Source organism: Liolophura sinensis, chromosome 1 (genome assembly GCF_032854445.1).
Source record: "Liolophura sinensis isolate JHLJ2023 chromosome 1, CUHK_Ljap_v2, whole genome shotgun sequence".
Lineage (NCBI taxonomy): Eukaryota > Metazoa > Mollusca > Polyplacophora > Chitonida > Chitonidae > Liolophura > Liolophura sinensis.
This window is the reverse complement of record NC_088295.1, coordinates 22528685-22549128: the sequence shown is the minus strand read 5'-3', so window position 1 is coordinate 22549128 and position 20444 is coordinate 22528685. Positions and strand designations below refer to the sequence as shown.

Sequence of the window (20444 nt, the reverse complement as noted above, 5' to 3'; positions counted from 1 at the left end):
GCTGGGCATTGCCTGGACTTGCCTATCTTACACTCAAGCCAAGATTCTGTATCCCTTTAATGGTTGAATCAAAGTTTATGATATGCGCTTGTATTATAACAAACATACATTTTATATATTAGAAAATTATTTCTGGCATTTGTAGTTCAACACCTGTAACATTAGTGTGTTAACTTAGTTTTCAGCCCAAGGGTTAATGATAGTGGCACGTAACTACCTGGACGTGTATCCATATGACCGGTGGAATGCTAAGGTAAGAGCAGGTGCATGGTTCACACAACATTTGTAACTACCACATTGACATGATGCCTGTGGTATTAGCCTTTTGACCAGAGTTACATAAAGTGAATTAGGCTACACTTTCTTGATATGATTCCCAATCCATGACCTCCAATACAATCACAGGTACAACCTTCCTCATGGTTTTTGGTGTCTGCGAGCATGGGGGCATTTGTAAGCATGTCAAAATTATCACCAACTTACCGAAGTAGTTCCACAGAGTGTACTGCAGCGGGGTGTTTTAACGTCTCCATAAGGTTTTTTTGTATTTGGGTATGTAAACCTGACTAGAGCATCGTTATTGTGAATCACAATGCTTAGCTCATTAAATACTGCTCAAATTATGCTGCTTTACAATAACAATTTAGTGTTGTCTGTCCACACTGTTCAACTGATACAAAATGGTTGTATTTCCAGTGATTCATCCAGGCCATGATTAAAAAAAAATGTTTTTTTTGTGGGTTATGACAGACCTTGTGGCGAGTCAAATAGCTGCTGGTTCTCTTTGGCTAAGAAATATTTTGGTAGGAGTACATGTTGTAAACAAGTGTATCTCTTTCACTAAACTATTAAGATTCTTTTATTAGGCGAAGTGTATTATGTTATGGTGATTTTGCCTGTCCGTCTGTGCATCGGTGTTTGTGTGCGAGCTATATCTCTAGTTATTTTCCACTGAGAGTTTGAATTTTTGGTGGTTACATAGATACACAGATGTATCCCTACTCACATTTGTCCATTTTCGTGGTTGTCTTGGTAAACAGATAGCCGTTTTCCTTTTATATACTATATAAATACATATGATTTGGTATCCGGACTACTGTTTGTCCTTCTTTTGGTGGACACATTTGTCCACTTGCGGGGTTGTCATGGTAACCTGTTATCAACACCCATAAAGATTTCGCTCGGGTTACTCACACCACAGTGCTGCTGATATTCTTTTATACATTTAAAACAGATGCATTTGTTGAGGTGTATGTTGTGTTCACCTGAACTTTTGTTGTGAGCTTGTATATTTTTCAAGGAAGTGTTCATCAGTAGGCATCCCTCGCCCTGCCGAAAGTCGTACACTAGGCTGTCCTCATACCTTGTGTAGAAAATATATATGGGTAATGACCATTAAGCTTTTATCAAGGTACGACGCTGTCTAGTCGTAGGCTTCTGGCTTGCTGTTGCTGAAGCTGTGCTGCAGTGTTGGCCCTACTTCGGTTGTCCCAACAGCACGATTTGCAAAGTCTGAGTAAAATTACATGTGGCGTTTTATTTATTTATCAGAGGGGGAGGGAGAAGTTATTTACAACAGGAGCATAAGTGTCAGTAGGACAATGTGACAGGGTAGATCGCACATGATCATTTAGTATGATGATCAATGTTATGCGGTGTCTGTGTTTGGCATGCTTTCAATTTCTCTTTGAAAGCTGAATATAAACTTCCACTCCAACTTCGTTATTGCCGAGATCATCATTTGTTGCTGGTTTCAATAACATTGAATTACAATTGTGTACCCCAGTCTTAGGTCAGGTCAAGTGGCTGCTGGCTCAGTCAACTCAGCAGTTTCCAGAGTTGGATAGAGGACACACCCATCAAACCATTACACTGTTTCTCTTGGGTACATTGAAATTTTTATGTATGACACACATACAGTTGACCTAAATTGATTTACAGGTGTATCTCAAGCGATATTTGAATTCAGTTCTATCCATGAGTAATCAAAATTGTTAATTACAAAAGAAAAGTGCAAAACTGTATGCATAGAGGCCTACTAGGCCTACACGTACTTTGGTGTATAAATCGAAGTGAAATTTTAGGCTAGTGAAATTTGATGAGTCACTGTAAGTCTCAGGGTCACCTTAACTTGCCAAATCACCACTTGCCAAATCACCACTTAACAAACCCACCAACTCTTCCCTGGTGTCAAGACAGCCCGATGAAGTGTGGTTTGACTGTTAGATGCAAAACCAATATGAAAAATTATTTCCCATAATTCCTTGTTATCTCGTCATGTAATTTTATTAAAGTTATCTGTGACATGTCTATGACTTGACGGAGGTACCAAAATGCAATGTAGCAGAGTGACATACTCCTGTTTACTTACATACTTCTGGTATGATCTAACAAGACCATATCAAACTGTTCCACAGCCTGGAGCATAGTACCATATCAGGACAACATAGATTGTGTAGCTCAGTTCAGAATAATAATAAATATCCAAAGCGCATGTGACATATTTAATTTTTTTTTTTTAGATTTATTTTTTAGATTATTTTAGATTTAGATTGTGCTCTTTTTAGATTATTCCAGTGTACAATAAAGGGGACTCTTTCCAGCCAAACTCAATACAGGTAGGTTTTTGCTCCTTCCCTGTTCATATATCTATTTCATATTTTTTAATAAGCTTTGTAGTTTCTAATGGAAAAAAAATATTTCTAAATGAAGACCTGACTCAGACCACACTGCAAATGTATTGTTTCATTGATGCACTATAAAAGAATAGATTTGATTGATTGGCTCTGGTGCATCCATGAATTCTTGACTTCTTTACAGAACATTGATCATATTTGAGATAAAGCGGTAAATCTGCAGAGCCAGGAGGAATCTAAACTTAATGCATAACCAAGAGATGATATTTTAACAGTATCTCCTTTCTTTGCAAACTGAAAATAAATGTATTTTGATGTTGTGTTTACACAAACATACCTCACGCATGTGCATAGTTTTTGTTTCTAGATTTCACCCCAGTTATGTATGGGAAGAGTGATTGTGGTTGTGCTGTGTTTGATGTGTCCATTGGCATTTACCATCTCAGTTTAATTAGATTGAAACTGCAGGCTTTTGTTAATCAAGTAGCATTTCTACCAATATGTGTCTCTCCTTATTTTTAAAAGTGCCTTTTGCTTTTGCATTTACTGACTTGAGCATGTGACGTGCACAGTACCATAGAACAATCAGATTCGTGCAGGAGCCCCACATATATCTTTGTCCCCAAACTTTCCTTATAGTGCACCTTGTGTTTCCAGCTGAAGCATGCATGATGACATGTGTATATGGTTGTGTCAGGAGACATTACATTGTACAAACATCACGCTGGTTTTATTTCAGATAAATGCAGGAGAAACGTCTGCCCCTCCCTTACTGACTGAAGCAGATCTTATTGCCCTTATGGAAAAACATGGAATAGGTAGATTTCCCGACCAGTATTAATATAATCAATTATGTCATGATACACATCTGTGTTAATTCTAGGAGATTTTATTCATGATGTCACTCATGATCAGCATGAGTATGTGTGTCGTTTTCAAAACATCATATAACAGTATTGATTTTTAAAACCAATCACATACATATACATGCATTTGTATGTGCCCCCGCTGTTTGTGGGGCCTTCGTGACAGTAAGCTGTTTGTGCAGTTTAACTTTCAGTGTTGTTGGAAGACCATGAGTCTTCCACCCATGCGATATATACATCTATACATCACACTTTGGGGATTACGTCTGTGGTTTAATTTGGTCAGTCCAGTTTCCTGCACCCATAAAACTGACTACCAATGAACATGGCGCTGATCAACAATAAAATAAATGCATGATTTATGGCTGTGTGAGTGTTTAGTTTGTAAATATAAAATATGCTAAATTTATGCCACAGAAATCATTATACTGCCTTTGTGACCATTCATGAATTGAAGTTATAATTTCAAATTATATATATATATATAGATATTATTTGAATTCTAAACTAATGGTAACAGTTAACCTCTAACCACATTCTAGTTTACCAAAACAATTGTTTTGTGCTTTTTTCTCTCTCTCTTGGACAGGAACTGATGCAACTCATGCTGAACATATTGAAACTATAAAATCCAGGATGTATGTGGGTGTAAGGCCTGATGGGAAATTTGTGCCTGGTCAGTTGGGAATGGGGTTGGTAGAGGGTGAGTCTGTGACATCTGAAATATAAGATTGTACCCCATGAATTTATATAAGCATCTGCTTTAGTTGATGAGTTTAACTTTCTCAAAGTGCATGTAATGTTATTTCTTTGTGGTAGAAACATCCCAAGAAAGAATCACACTTCAACTGTCTATAATGTATCACTTTGGAAATTATCAATGACTGCTCATTCCAAAGTAGTGAGCTGACATACCCATCTACACCAAAAGATGGGGAAGAATAAAAATGGAAAATGAAAGAAAATGCATTTAAAACAAAACTGTGAGTAAAAAATTCTATAGCCATTTCTACTTATTTTATGTTTGTCCAATACAATACAGTATAAAAGAATGTGTTCTCTTATTGACATGGAATTGGTTGCAAAGGTTATGATGCCATGGGGTACGAAATGTCCAAGCCACATCTGAGAGCAGAACTTGAGGCTGATCTTAAAAGGTAAGTAGCAGATCTGTTCATCTCACATGGGAAATTGTCCTGCATATCACAGGATTTACGTAGATGTTATAATAATCCTGATTGATTCAGAAATAGACACTAAAACTGAGGGAATGTCAAGCAATGAGCCACATGCATTTCGGGATGAGCACCACTACCCTCTCCACAACTGAGCGTTTGTGGTCAACTAAACACCCACTCGCGGACAGTGGCCTTTGAAGTTTGAGGCTGCAGCTGCTATTCACAGCCAATAAATGGCATCATTTCAAAGTAACTCGTTCTACTTGGCATTTTCAGTTTCTCCATTGTTTTTACTGCAAGTTACTGGGAATATGGACGCAATTTTAAATGCAGAATTTCAACGAAACAGACATCTAATGTAGTAAGCATGTCCCTGCTGCATGAAACCATAGACTGTTGAGTGCAAATTAGCTCCCAGCTTCCGTGTGCTGTGGCATCTCTGTGAATAAAAGTGGTGGCTGTCTGACAAGTGAATTTAACATATAAGTATATATGTATCTTATAGATCAAACATTGGTAACTACTCTGTTTAATTTCATTGAACACTCTTCTGTTTTGACAGTTAAATTGATTTGTATCCATAATTTCTAAGTTACACTTGACATAGGGTTAAAAGGAATAATGCCTAATAATGGCGATGTCCTGTAATTAATTTTCAATCAGAACACAATAAATCATATTCTTTTGTCTACATGTAAAACCAGTCTAACTGTAAGTGATGCTTACAGGCTCATTAAGCTGTAGCGTTCCTCTCACAGCAGCTAATCAACCTGAGGGCAATAAGGCCAAGTGGTGCATGTTCTCTGAATTTCATCCCCTTTGTATGGATAAAATATTTTTGAGACCAGGGTTGTCAGCCTCAACTAAATAAGTAAACACACCTACGGAAATTCTTCAACCTTTTCGCATGATTGCAAAGTGTTTATTCAACTCTTTATTATTGTTTGTAGCCTGTTAAAGTTATACTTTTTGCACATATGGTTGACATAATGGAAGTGAAAAAAAAAAGAAAAAATCCCAGTCCGTTTCAATTTGTTGTCATTTTAAAAGCATCTGGCACTTCACACTTCCACTTTACCCTAGTATAAGCTTTCAAAACAACATTGTTGTCCACCTTTGCATACTGAGGTGTTGGAATACTTAAATAAAGTTGTGACATATTTTTACGCGATGTCAGATTCTTATCTTGCTGTACCAATTTATATAGGGTAGTCAGCATCACGTCTTGATCAGCACAAGACGGAACTTCTTTTTCCACTGAGATTTTCTCAGGAAATATCCAAAAAAGGTCAGTGTCAATGGTTGCAAAAGGTGCATCAATGTCTCAGCTTGCAGACAGATCATGAATTAAGTGGATTTAGATGTTAAGTATCGCATGAGGAGCTAGTTTTGCCGAGGGGGTAGCTAAATACAGATACAATGTCACGATCATGTGTATGCGGAGGTCGAGTTAAATATAGCGGCGATCTTCCTTTATTTGTAAGTATAAGCTATCATTAGACCAGATTTTCAGGCTAGTTTAGGGCCTATTATGGCCGCTAAAATTTTTTGCTCAACCTAGTGTATGACAATCAGGATATTGATTGGTAGAGAATGAGAAAGAGCTAAAATTTATGTTTTAAGATAGTATACAAAAGGTTTCATTGTAGTAAGCCTTGTATTTGACCCTTGCTAAATTATACATGGATGACATCTAAGTCAAAAAAGTTAACAAGTATGGAAGGAAAAAAAGATTAAAGCTCTTTGGAATTGTATATATAGGCTTTTATTAGCAATTGTATAATTCTCAACAATGAAGCAGACATAACAGTGAACAAATCTGCTAGAAATGTAAATTACAAATGCACATTGTTTGAGAAGGCACTAAATTGATGTGTACAAAAAACAGTCATTAAAGAGCTATGGGTGTATGTTCCATTGCACCGTTACTTCTCGGCTGTGAAGCAAGAAAAGCAGCCAGTTCAAGAGAGTCTCTCAAACGACAGAGAAGATCATAATTTTCCTGTCCACGCACGGTGAGAGTAAAGACGTCACTGTCTGGCTTGGATTGCTTCCTTCTCTTAGTGTGCATGAGAGAAGTGTCCTGGTTTAGGGGGCGTTTGCACTGGGCTCTTTTTGTCACTGTAGAATTAGAAGACAGAGAGTTTTCATCCACCCTTTTGTCGCGACCGGGGCATGCACAAATTCTGACATCAACGGCTGCTCGGCCCAGCACTGTGTGTTCATACTCCAGTGTGAAGACGATTTGCATTGGCCGTCTGTTTGGACCTCCTACGCAGGAACCCAGACACATGAACTGGTAGAGGTTAACTGTCCATTCTGAACCCACCTGCGCTGTTTGATGGGGGATGACCACGCTGTGCCTGTTGGTAAAGGGGTCTTCGACATAGGCAGCCAGAGGATGGTCAGAGCGAATGAGATGACTGGGTGCAGGGTGACTCTCATTGTGTTGCAGACAGCTTGCATGGTTAGGACATCTTGTGACAACATGTTGAATGTGCTGTGGCTCCTTGTAGATGGCTGTTGCTCTGATGAGGGTGCCAGAAGGTGGTGGTGAGGCGGTTTTGAATTGGATAGGGCAAGAAGTGGCCATGCGAACATAGAGCTTGTTGAAACTGTTGGAGTATGTCCAAGTGGTAGATTTGGTGTCCTTTTTTGGCGGTGAAAACGCTATCTGAAATCCGTAGTGGCCAGGATAGTGGGTAGAGGATGGAACAGAATGAGGATTAGTCTGCCTGAGAGGTGGACTTGGTGAGGCCAGTGGACTGTGCTGCTGAGAGAGATTGTCGTCAATCAAGCACTCGAGACTAGAGTTTCCGGTACTGCTTTCTTCGTCACTTTGGTAGTGATGGACAAGGTCCTCAAGACTTGCCCACAGGCTGTCAAATGATTGGCCTGCATTTTGTAATGAGTTTTCAGCCATGGCAGGATAGGAAAGGAACATGTTGTCAGACATGGTTGTTGTGGTGGTTAACCGAGAGAATGAAGACATCTGAGAAAATGGAGTCCTTTTATTGCCCGCAGATTAACTGTGCAGTATGGTAAATGAGGAAAGTAGTGCTCACTTTAGTGGGGGGTCCTGTTTGATGTATCTCCTGTTGATTGTTTGACCAGTGCTCTACCCAAGCTGATATTTCCGAGTGGGATAATTAGTTTTTGTATGAATGTGTTAATCAGTTTGGATCCCTGTGGTGTAAAGAGTAAGCTGAATGTAGAAGTTGTTGATAGTAGCTGGTAATTGATTGGTACATAATGACAAAGAGCTGTTTTGTGCAAGAGATGATGTTTGATGTTGAGACAGGGAGGTGTTTTCAGAACATCAACTATGAGGAAATGTAGTCTTTGTGTTTAGCTTATTCAAATCAGATGAAATGAATATGTAGCTTTAGAAAGGCAAACAAGAAAATAAATGTTTTGAACTTGTGCATAATAAGTGGAAGAGCATCATGAACAAGGGGATTATTTCTTTGTGATGGTTTGGGTAACAGAAAGCTGTAAGACAAAGCAGCCTGTACATCTTGAGATATAGAGTAGTGTTTGTGTAGGCTTTGATAAAGAGATTTTGAAGTACTCCATGAAAGTGAATCATGCCTTCATCAAGCATTTTCTGTAATCGAGTTTGGTAATAAGACAAAAGACAAACTGTGAGGAGTACTACTTATTTTATTGTGTAATCAGTTGGCGGTACATTTAAATGTGTTTTTCTTGACAATCCAAGAAAAAATGGCAACCTAAGCTCATTGTAATTAATATGTTGGCACAAATCAGTACAGGGCCAGTCAGCACATCATTGAGTTGGCAAAATTTATATTTCACACAAAGGAAAGAGAAGAAATAAACAATTGGTTTGTTTGTGGTATTGCTTTGAATTTGAGCCTTGCTAAGTTATAGGTGTATGAGACCGGTGTGAAAAAAATCGATGGGCATTATCGCAGTGATTCTGAAAGAAAGCATCCACTCTGAATGGTAGTGCAGAAAGAATAGCCTTCATGTCAGACACATCATAGACAGGGTAACTTTCACTGTTTTGCAAAACGTTGCCTTTTTTTCTTTTTCTCATGTATGGGAAGAAAGAAAGATTAAGAATTTTTGGAATTGTATATATATAGGCTTTTATTATCAGTTGTATAGTTTTCAGCAATGTAGCAGACATAACAGTGAACAAATTTGCTTACATTGTTTCACAAGTGTACACAAAAAGATCATGGAAGAGCCATGGGTGTATGTTCCATTGCAGAACGACCTAATCTCAGCTTAATACATGGGTACATATCCATACTGGACCAGTAAGCTCAAGGTTGAGTTTGCAAAATTTATATTTTTTGAAAGTAAACAAAAGAAAGTAAACAATTGGTTTCATTGTAATACTCCTTGTATTTGATCTTTGTGAAATTATAGGTGTATGACACCTGTGTGAAAAAAAGTTAATAAGCATTATCGCAGTGATGCTGAAAGAAAGCATCCACTCTGAATGGTAGTGCAGAAAGAATAGCCTTCATGTCAGACACATCATAGACAGGGTAACTTTCATTGTTTTCAGAAACATTGCCTGTAGTTTCTTTTTCTCAAGTATAGGAAGAAAGAAAGATTAAGAATTTTTGGAATTGTATATATAGGCTTTTATTAGCAATTGTGTAATTCTCAATGAAGCAGACATAACAGTGAACAAATCTGCTAGAAATGTAAATTACAAATGCACATTGTTTGAGAAGGCACTAAATTGATGTGTACAAAAAACAGTCATTAAAGAGCTATGGGTGTATGTTCCATTGCACCGTTACTTGTTGGCTGTGAAGCAAGAAAAGCAGCCAGTTCAAGAGAGTCTCTCAAACGACAGAGAAGATCATAATTTTCCTGTCCACGCACGGTGAGAGTAAAGACGTCACTGTCTGGCTTGGATTGCTTCCTTCTCTTAGTGTGCATGAGAGAAGTGTCCTGGTTTAGGGGGCGTTTGCACTGGGTTCTTTTTGTCACTGTAGAATTAGAAGACAGATAGTTTTCATCCACCCTTTTGTCGCGACCGGGGCATGCACAAATTCTGACATCAACGGCTGCTCGACCCAGCACTGTGTGTTCATACTCCAGTGTGAAGACGATTTGCATTGGCCGTCTGTTTGGACCTCCTACGCAGGAACCCAGACACATGAACTGGTAGAGGTTAACAGTCCATTCTGAACCCACCTGCGCTGTTTGATGGGGGATGACCACGCTGTGCCTGTTGGTAAAGGGGTCTTCGACATAGGCAGCCAGAGGATGGTCAGAGTGTATGAGATGACTGGGTGCAGGGTGGTTCTCATTGTGTTGCAGACAGCTTGCATGGTTAGGACATCTTGTGACAACATGTTGAATGTGCTGTGGCTCCTTGTAGATGGCTGTTGCTCTGATGAGGGTGCCAGAAGGTGGTGGTGAGGCGGTTTTGAATTGGATAGGGCAAGAAGTGGCCATGCGAACATAGAGCTTGTTGAAACTGCTGGAATATGTCCAAGTGGTAGATTTGGTGTCCTTTTTTGGCGGTGAAAACGCTATCTGAAATCCGTAGTGGCCAGGGTAGTGGATGGAGGATGGAACAGAATGAGGATTAGTCTGCCTGAGAGGTGGACTTGGTGAGGCCAGTGGACTGTGCTGCTGAGAGAGATTGTCGTCAATCGAGCACTCGAGACTAGAGTTTCCAGTACTGCTTTCTTCGTCACTTTGGTAGTGATGGACAAGGTCCTCAAGACTTGCCCACAGGCTATCAAATGATTGGCCTGCATTTTGTAATGAGTTTTCAGCCATGGCAGGATAGGAAAATAACATGTTGTCAGACATGGTTGTTGTGGTGGTTAACCGAGAGAATGAAGACGTCTGAGAAAATGGAGTCCTTTTATTGCCCGCAGATTAACTGTGCAGTATGGTAAATGAGGAAAGTAGTGCTCACTTTAGTGGGGGGTCCTGTTTGATATATCTCCTGTTGATTGTTTGACCAGTGCTCTACCCAAGCTGATATTTCCCAGTGGGATAATTAGTTTTTGTATGAATGTGTTAATCAGTTTGGATCCCTGTGGTGTAAAGAGTAAGCTGAATGTAGAAGTTGTTGATAGTAGCTGGTAATTGATTGGTACATAATGATAAAGAGCTGTTTTGTGCAAGAGATGATCTTTGATGTTGAGACAGGGAGGTGTTTTCAGAACATCAACTATGAGGAAATGTAGTCTTTGTGTTTAGCTTATTCAAATCAGATGAAATGAATATGTAGCTTTAGAAAGTCAAACAAGAAAAATAAATGTTGTGAACTTGTGCATAATAAGTGGAAGAGCATCATGAACAAGGGGATTGTTTCTTTGTGATGGTTTGGGTAACAGAAAGCTGTAAGACAAAGCAGCCTGTACATTTTGAGATATAGAGTAGTGTTTGTGTAGGCTTTGATAAAGAGATTTTGAAGTACTCCATGAAAGTGAATCATGCCTTCATCAAGCATTTTCTGTAATCGAGTTTGGTAATAAGACAAAAGACAAACTGTGAGGAGTACTACTTATTTTATTGTGTAATCAGTTGGCTGTACATTTAAATGTGTTTTTCTTGACAATCCAAGAAAAAATGGCAACCTAAGCTCATTGTAATTAATATGTTGGCACAAATCAGTACAGGGCCAGTCAGCACATCATTGAGTTGGCAAAATTTATATTTCACACAAAGGAAAGAGAAGAAATAAACAATTGGTTTGTTTGTGGTATTGCTTTGAATTTGAGCCTTGCTAAGTTATAGGTGTATGAGACCGGTATGAAAAAAATCGATGGGCATTATCGCAGTGATTCTGAAAGAAAGCATCCACTCTGAATGGTAGTGCAGAAAGAATAGCCTTCATGTCAGACACATCATAGACAGGGTAACTTTCACTGTTTTGCAAAACGTTGCCTTTTTTTCTTTTTCTCTTGTATGGGAAGAAAGAAAGATTAAGAATTTTTGGAATTGTATATATATAGGCTTTTATTATCAGTTGTATAGTTTTCAGCAATGTAGCAGACATAACAGTGAACAAATTTGCTTACATTGTTTCACAAGTGTACACAAAAAGATCATGGAAGAGCCATGGGTGTATGTTCCATTGCAGAACGACCTATTCTCAGCTTAATACATGGGTGCATATCCATACTGGACCAGTAAGCTCAAGGTTGAGTTTGCAAAATTTATATTTTTTGAAAGTAAACAAAAGAAAGTAAACAATTGGTTTCATTGTAATACTCCTTGTATTTGATCTTTGTGAAATTATAGGTGTATGACATCTGTGTGAAAAAAGTTAATAAGCATTATCGCAGTGATGCTGAAAGAAAGCATCCACTCTGAATGGTAGTGCAGAAAGAATAGCCAACATGTCAGACACATCATAGATAGGGTAACTTTCGTTGTTTTGAGAAACATTGCCTATATATTTTTTTCTCAAGTATGGGAAGAAAGAAAGATTAAGAATTTTTGGAATTGTATATATAGGCTTTTATTAGCAATTGTATAATTCTCAATGAAGCAGACATAACAGTGAACAAATCTGCTAGAAATGTAAATTACAAATGCACATTGTTTGAGAAGGCACTAAATTGATGTGTACAAAAAACAGTCATTAAAGAGCTATGGGTGTATGTTCCATTGCACCGTTACTTGTCGGCTGTGAAAGTAAGAAAAGCAGCCAGTTCAAGAGAGTCTCTCAAACGACAGAGAAGATCATAATTTTCCTGTCCACGCACGGTGAGAGTAAAGACGTCACTGTCTGGCTTGGATTGCTTCCTTCTCTTAGTGTGCATGAGAGAAGTGTCCTGGTTTAGGGGGCGTTTGCACTGGGTTCTTTTTGTCACTGTAGGATTAGAAGACAGAGAGTTTTCATCCACCCTTTTGTCGCGACCGGGGCATGCACAAATTCTGACATCAACGGCTGCTCGGCCCAGCACTGTGTGTTCATACTCCAGTGTGAAGACGATTTGCATTGGCCGTCTGTTTGGACCTCCTACGCAGGAACCCAGACACATGAACTGGTAGAGGTTAACTGTCCATTCTGAACCCACCTGCGCTGTTTGATGGGGGATGACCACGCTGTGCCTGTTGGTAAAGGGGTCTTCGACATAGGCAGCCAGAGGATGGTCAGAGCGTATGAGATGACTGGGTGCAGGGTGGCTCTCATTGTGTTGCAGACAGCTTGCATGGTTAGGACATCTTGTGACAACATGTTGAATGTGCTGTGGCTCCTTGTAGATGGCTGTTGCTCTGATGAGGGTGCCAGAAGGTGGTGGTGAGGCGGTTTTGAATTGGATAGGGCAAGAAGTGGCCATGCGAACATAGAGCTTGTTGAAACTGCTGGAATATGTCCAAGTGGTAGATTTGGTGTCTTTTTTTGGCGGTGAAAACGCTATCTGAAATCCGTAGTGGCCAGGATAGTGGGTAGAGGATGGAACAGAATGAGGATTAGTCTGCCTGAGAGGTGGACTTGGTGAGGCCAGTGGACTGTGCTGCTGAGAGAGATTGTCGTCAATCGAGCACTCGAGACTAGAGTTTCCAGTACTGCTTTCTTCGTCACTTTGGTAGTGATGGACAAGGTCCTCAAGACTTGCCCACAGGCTATCAAATGATTGGCCTGCATTTTGTAACGAGTTTTCAGCCATGGCAGGATAGGAAAGGAACATGTTGTCAGACATGGTTGTTGTGGTGGTTAACCGAGAGAATGAAGACATCTGAGAAAATGGAGTCCTTTTATTGCCTGCAGATTAACTGTGCAGTATGGTAAATGAGGAAAGTAGTGCTCACTTTAGTGGGGGGTCCTGTTTGATGTATCTCCTGTTGATTGTTTGACCAGTGCTCTACCCAAGCTGATATTTCCCAGTGGGATAATTAGTTTTTGTATGAATGTGTTAATCAGTTTGGATCCCTGTGGTGTAAAGAGTAAGCTGAATGTAGAAGTTGTTGATAGTAGCTGGTAATTGATTGGTACATAGTGACAAAGAGCTAAGATGTTTTGTGTAAGAGATGATCTTTGATGTTGAGACAGGGAGGTGTTTTCAGAACATCAACTATGAGGAAATGTAGTCTTTGTGTTTAGCTTATTCAAATCAGATGAAATGAATATGTAGCTTTAGAAAGGCAAACAAGAAAATAAATGTTGTGAACTTGTGCATAATAAGTGTAAGAGCATCATGAACAAGGGGATTGTTTTTTTTGTGATGGTTTGGGTAACAAAAAGCTGTAAGACAAAGCAGCCTGTACATCTTGAGATATAGAGTAGTGTTTGTGTAGGCTTTGATAAAGAGATTTTGAAGTACTCCATGAAAGTGAATCATGCCTTCATCAAGCATTTTATGTAATCGAGTTTGGTAATAAGACAAAAGAGAAACTGTGTGAGGAGTACTACTTATTTTATTGTGTAATCAGTTGGCGTTACATTTAAATGTGTTTTTCTTGACAATCCAAGAAAAAATGGCAACCTAAGCTCATTGTAATTAATATGTTGGCACAAATCAGTACAGGGCCAGTCAGCACATCATTGAGTTGGCAAAATTTATATTTCACACAAAGGAAAGAGAAGAAATAAACAATTGGTTTGTTTGTGGTATTGCTTTGAATTTGAGCCTTGCTAAGTTATAGGTGTATGAGACCGGTGTGAAAAAAATCGATGGGCATTATCGCAGTGATTCTGAAAGAAAGCATCCACTCTGAATGGTAGTGCAGAAAGAATAGCCTTCATGTCAGACACATCATAGACAGGGTAACTTTCACTGTTTTACAAAACGTTGCCTTTTTTTCTTTTTCTCTTGTATGGGAAGAAAGAAAGATTAAGAATTTTTGGAATTGTATATATATAGGCTTTTATTATCAGTTGTATAGTTTTCAGCAATGTAGCAGACATAACAGTGAACAAATTTGCTTACATTGTTTCACAAGTGTACACAAAAAGATCATGGAAGAGCCATGGGTGTATGTTCCATTGCAGAACGACCTAATCTCAGCTTAATACATGGGTGCATATCCATACTGGACCAGTAAGCTCAAGGTTGAGTTTGTGAAATTTATATTTTTTGAAAGTAAACAATTGGTTTCATTGTAATACTCTGTGTATTTGATCTTTGTGAAATTATAGGTGTATGACATCTGTGTGAAAAAAAGTTAATAAGCATTATCGCAGTGATGCTGAAAGAAAGCATCCACTCTGAATGGTAGTGCAGAAAGAATAGCCAACATGTCAGACACATCATAGATAGGGTAACTTTCGTTGTTTTGAGAAACATTGCCTATATATTTTTTTCTCAAGTATGGGAAGAAAGAAAGATTAAGAATTTTTGGAATTGTATATATAGGCTTTTATTAGCAATTGTATAATTCTCAATGAAGCAGACATAACAGTGAACAAATCTGCTAGAAATGTAAATTACAAATGCACATTGTTTGAGAAGGCACTAAATTGATGTGTACAAAAAACAGTCATTAAAGAGCTATGGGTGTATGTTCCATTGCACCGTTACTTGTCGGCTGTGAAAGTAAGAAAAGCAGCCAGTTCAAGAGAGTCTCTCAAACGACAGAGAAGATCATAATTTTCCTGTCCACGCACGGTGAGAGTAAAGACGTCACTGTCTGGCTTGGATTGCTTCCTTCTCTTAGTGTGCATGAGAGAAGTGTCCTGGTTTAGGGGGCGTTTGCACTGGGTTCTTTTTGTCACTGTAGGATTAGAAGACAGAGAGTTTTCATCCACCCTTTTGTCGCGACCGGGGCATGCACAAATTCTGACATCAACGGCTGCTCGGCCCAGCACTGTGTGTTCATACTCCAGTGTGAAGACGATTTGCATTGGCCGTCTGTTTGGACCTCCTACGCAGGAACCCAGACACATGAACTGGTAGAGGTTAACTGTCCATTCTGAACCCACCTGCGCTGTTTGATGGGGGATGACCACGCTGTGCCTGTTGGTAAAGGGGTCTTCGACATAGGCAGCCAGAGGATGGTCAGAGCGTATGAGATGACTGGGTGCAGGGTGGCTCTCATTGTGTTGCAGACAGCTTGCATGGTTAGGACATCTTGTGACAACATGTTGAATGTGCTGTGGCTCCTTGTAGATGGCTGTTGCTCTGATGAGGGTGCCAGAAGGTGGTGGTGAGGCGGTTTTGAATTGGATAGGGCAAGAAGTGGCCATGCGAACATAGAGCTTGTTGAAACTGCTGGAATATGTCCAAGTGGTAGATTTGGTGTCTTTTTTTGGCGGTGAAAACGCTATCTGAAATCCGTAGTGGCCAGGATAGTGGGTAGAGGATGGAACAGAATGAGGATTAGTCTGCCTGAGAGGTGGACTTGGTGAGGCCAGTGGACTGTGCTGCTGAGAGAGATTGTCGTCAATCGAGCACTCGAGACTAGAGTTTCCAGTACTGCTTTCTTCGTCACTTTGGTAGTGATGGACAAGGTCCTCAAGACTTGCCCACAGGCTATCAAATGATTGGCCTGCATTTTGTAACGAGTTTTCAGCCATGGCAGGATAGGAAAGGAACATGTTGTCAGACATGGTTGTTGTGGTGGTTAACCGAGAGAATGAAGACATCTGAGAAAATGGAGTCCTTTTATTGCCTGCAGATTAACTGTGCAGTATGGTAAATGAGGAAAGTAGTGCTCACTTTAGTGGGGGGTCCTGTTTGATGTATCTCCTGTTGATTGTTTGACCAGTGCTCTACCCAAGCTGATATTTCCCAGTGGGATAATTAGTTTTTGTATGAATGTGTTAATCAGTTTGGATCCCTGTGGTGTAAAGAGTAAGCTGAATGTAGAAGTTGTTGATAGTAGCTGGTAATTGATTGGTACATAGTGACAAAGAGCTAAGATGTTTTGTGTAAGAGATGATCTTTGATGTTGAGACAGGGAGGTGTTTTCAGAACATCAACTATGAGGAAATGTAGTCTTTGTGTTTAGCTTATTCAAATCAGATGAAATGAATATGTAGCTTTAGAAAGGCAAACAAGAAAATAAATGTTGTGAACTTGTGCATAATAAGTGTAAGAGCATCATGAACAAGGGGATTGTTTTTTTTGTGATGGTTTGGGTAACAAAAAGCTGTAAGACAAAGCAGCCTGTACATCTTGAGATATAGAGTAGTGTTTGTGTAGGCTTTGATAAAGAGATTTTGAAGTACTCCATGAAAGTGAATCATGCCTTCATCAAGCATTTTATGTAATCGAGTTTGGTAATAAGACAAAAGAGAAACTGTGTGAGGAGTACTACTTATTTTATTGTGTAATCAGTTGGCGTTACATTTAAATGTGTTTTTCTTGACAATCCAAGAAAAAATGGCAACCTAAGCTCATTGTAATTAATATGTTGGCACAAATCAGTACAGGGCCAGTCAGCACATCATTGAGTTGGCAAAATTTATATTTCACACAAAGGAAAGAGAAGAAATAAACAATTGGTTTGTTTGTGGTATTGCTTTGAATTTGAGCCTTGCTAAGTTATAGGTGTATGAGACCGGTGTGAAAAAAATCGATGGGCATTATCGCAGTGATTCTGAAAGAAAGCATCCACTCTGAATGGTAGTGCAGAAAGAATAGCCTTCATGTCAGACACATCATAGACAGGGTAACTTTCACTGTTTTACAAAACGTTGCCTTTTTTTCTTTTTCTCTTGTATGGGAAGAAAGAAAGATTAAGAATTTTTGGAATTGTATATATATAGGCTTTTATTATCAGTTGTATAGTTTTCAGCAATGTAGCAGACATAACAGTGAACAAATTTGCTTACATTGTTTCACAAGTGTACACAAAAAGATCATGGAAGAGCCATGGGTGTATGTTCCATTGCAGAACGACCTAATCTCAGCTTAATACATGGGTGCATATCCATACTGGACCAGTAAGCTCAAGGTTGAGTTTGTGAAATTTATATTTTTTGAAAGTAAACAATTGGTTTCATTGTAATACTCTGTGTATTTGATCTTTGTGAAATTATAGGTGTATGACATCTGTGTGAAAAAAAGTTAATAAGCATTATCGCAGTGATGCTGAAAGAAAGCATCCACTCTGAATGGTAGTGCAGAAAGAATAGCCAACATGTCAGACACATCATAGATAGGGTAACTTTCGTTGTTTTGAGAAACATTGCCTATATATTTTTTTCTCAAGTATGGGAAGAAAGAAAGATTAAGAATTTTTGGAATTGTATATATAGGCTTTTATTAGCAATTGTATAATTCTCAATGAAGCAGACATAACAGTGAACAAATCTGCTAGAAATGTAAATTACAAATGCACATTGTTTGAGAAGGCACTAAATTGATGTGTACAAAAAACAGTCATTAAAGAGCTATGGGTGTATGTTCCATTGCACCGTTACTTGTCGGCTGTGAAAGTAAGAAAAGCAGCCAGTTCAAGAGAGTCTCTCAAACGACAGAGAAGATCATAATTTTCCTGTCCACGCACGGTGAGAGTAAAGACGTCACTGTCTGGCTTGGATTGCTTCCTTCTCTTAGTGTGCATGAGAGAAGTGTCCTGGTTTAGGGGGCGTTTGCACTGGGTTCTTTTTGTCACTGTAGGATTAGAAGACAGAGAGTTTTCATCCACCCTTTTGTCGCGACCGGGGCATGCACAAATTCTGACATCAACGGCTGCTCGGCCCAGCACTGTGTGTTCATACTCCAGTGTGAAGACGATTTGCATTGGCCGTCTGTTTGGACCTCCTACGCAGGAACCCAGACACATGAACTGGTAGAGGTTAACTGTCCATTCTGAACCCACCTGCGCTGTTTGATGGGGGATGACCACGCTGTGCCTGTTGGTAAAGGGGTCTTCGACATAGGCAGCCAGAGGATGGTCAGAGCGTATGAGATGACTGGGTGCAGGGTGGCTCTCATTGTGTTGCAGACAGCTTGCATGGTTAGGACATCTTGTGACAACATGTTGAATGTGCTGTGGCTCCTTGTAGATGGCTGTTGCTCTGATGAGGGTGCCAGAAGGTGGTGGTGAGGCGGTTTTGAATTGGATAGGGCAAGAAGTGGCCATGCGAACATAGAGCTTGTTGAAACTGCTGGAATATGTCCAAGTGGTAGATTTGGTGTCTTTTTTTGGCGGTGAAAACGCTATCTGAAATCCGTAGTGGCCAGGATAGTGGGTAGAGGATGGAACAGAATGAGGATTAGTCTGCCTGAGAGGTGGACTTGGTGAGGCCAGTGGACTGTGCTGCTGAGAGAGATTGTCGTCAATCGAGCACTCGAGACTAGAGTTTCCAGTACTGCTTTCTTCGTCACTTTGGTAGTGATGGACAAGGTCCTCAAGACTTGCCCACAGGCTATCAAATGATTGGCCTGCATTTTGTAACGAGTTTTCAGCCATGGCAGGATAGGAAAGGAACATGTTGTCAGACATGGTTGTTGTGGTGGTTAACCGAGAGAATGAAGACATCTGAGAAAATGGAGTCCTTTTATTGCCTGCAGATTAACTGTGCAGTATGGTAAATGAGGAAAGTAGTGCTCACTTTAGTGGGGGGTCCTGTTTGATGTATCTCCTGTTGATTGTTTGACCAGTGCTCTACCCAAGCTGATATTTCCCAGTGGGATAATTAGTTTTTGTATGAATGTGTTAATCAGTTTGGATCCCTGTGGTGTAAAGAGTAAGCTGAATGTAGAAGTTGTTGATAGTAGCTGGTAATTGATTGGTACATAGTGACAAAGAGCTAAGATGTTTTGTGTAAGAGATGATCTTTGATGTTGAGACAGGGAGGTGTTTTCAGAACATCAACTATGAGGAAATGTAGTCTTTGTGTTTAGCTTATTCAAATCAGATGAAATGAATATGTAGCTTTAGAAAGGCAAACAAGAAAATAAATGTTGTGAACTTGTGCATAATAAGTGTAAGAGCATCATGAACAAGGGGATTGTTTTTTTTGTGATGGTTTGGGTAACAAAAAGCTGTAAGACAAAGCAGCCTGTACATCTTGAGATATAGAGTAGTGTTTGTGTAGGCTTTGATAAAGAGATTTTGAAGTACTCCATGAAAGTGAATCATGCCTTCATCAAGCATTTTATGTAATCGAGTTTGGTAATAGGACAAAAGAGAAACTGTGTGAGGAGTACTACTTATTTTATTGTGTAATCAGTTGGCGTTACATTTAAATGTGTTTTTCTTGACAATCCAAGAAAAAATGGCAACCTAAGCTCATTGTAATTAATATGTTGGCACAAATCAGTACAGGGCCAGTCAGCACATCATTGAGTTGGCAAAATTTATATTTCACACAAAGGAAAGAGAAGAAATAAACAATTGGTTTGTTTGTGGTATTGCTTTGAATTTGAGCCTTGCTAAGTTATAGGTGTATGAGACCGGTGTGAAAAAAATCGATGGGCATTATCGCAGTGATTCTGAAAGAAAGCATCCACTCTGAATGGTAGTGCAGAAAGAATAGCCTTCATGTCAGACACATCATAGACAGGGTAACTTTCACTGTTTTACAAAACGTTGCCTTTTTTTCTTTTTCTCTTGTATGGGAAGAAAGAAAGATTAAGAATTTTTGGAATTGTATATATATAGGCTTTTATTATCAGTTGTATAGTTTTCAGCAATGTAGCAGACATAACAGTGAACAAATTTGCTTACATTGTTTCACAAGTGTACACAAAAAGATCATGGAAGAGCCATGGGTGTATGTTCCATTGCAGAACGACCTAATCTCAGCTTAATACATGGGTGCATATCCATACTGGACCAGTAAGCTCAAGGTTGAGTTTGTGAAATTTATATTTTTTGAAAGTAAACAAAAGAAAGTAAACAATTGGTTTCAT

The 20444-nt window shown here is 39.3% G+C and overlaps 6 protein-coding genes across 6 annotated transcripts in view; 1 reads left to right on the top strand and 5 right to left on the bottom strand.

Moving 5' to 3' along the window:
- Positions 1 to 20444, top strand: part of LOC135467713 (DNA topoisomerase 3-alpha-like) — a 51275-nt gene that overhangs the window by 10556 nt on the left and 20275 nt on the right. Inside the window, exons 14-18 of the mRNA XM_064745537.1 lie at positions 179 to 253; positions 2568 to 2618; positions 3376 to 3454; positions 4092 to 4205; positions 4590 to 4659. Of these exons, the coding sequence (XP_064601607.1) occupies positions 179 to 253; positions 2568 to 2618; positions 3376 to 3454; positions 4092 to 4205; positions 4590 to 4659 (389 nt within the window). The remainder of the gene's footprint in view (positions 1 to 178; positions 254 to 2567; positions 2619 to 3375; positions 3455 to 4091; positions 4206 to 4589; positions 4660 to 20444) is intronic.
- On the bottom strand, positions 6572 to 8076 carry LOC135482220 (cellular tumor antigen p53-like). Its single transcript, XM_064762095.1, has one exon. The coding sequence runs from the start codon at positions 7670 to 7672 to the stop codon at positions 6572 to 6574; it is 1101 nt and encodes a 366-aa protein (XP_064618165.1). The 5' UTR covers positions 7673 to 8076.
- LOC135482212 (cellular tumor antigen p53-like) lies at positions 9379 to 10488 on the bottom strand. The gene has a single exon (XM_064762083.1). It carries the CDS (start codon positions 10486 to 10488, stop codon positions 9424 to 9426), a length of 1065 nt encoding a protein of 354 aa, XP_064618153.1. The 3' UTR covers positions 9379 to 9423.
- On the bottom strand, positions 12120 to 13340 carry LOC135482183 (cellular tumor antigen p53-like). The gene has a single exon (XM_064762049.1). It carries the CDS (start codon positions 13338 to 13340, stop codon positions 12309 to 12311), a length of 1032 nt encoding a protein of 343 aa, XP_064618119.1. The 3' UTR covers positions 12120 to 12308.
- Positions 14966 to 16186, bottom strand: LOC135482177 (cellular tumor antigen p53-like). The gene has a single exon (XM_064762040.1). It carries the CDS (start codon positions 16184 to 16186, stop codon positions 15155 to 15157), a length of 1032 nt encoding a protein of 343 aa, XP_064618110.1. The 3' UTR covers positions 14966 to 15154.
- On the bottom strand, positions 17812 to 19032 carry LOC135482169 (cellular tumor antigen p53-like). The gene has a single exon (XM_064762029.1). The coding sequence runs from the start codon at positions 19030 to 19032 to the stop codon at positions 18001 to 18003; it is 1032 nt and encodes a 343-aa protein (XP_064618099.1). The 3' UTR covers positions 17812 to 18000.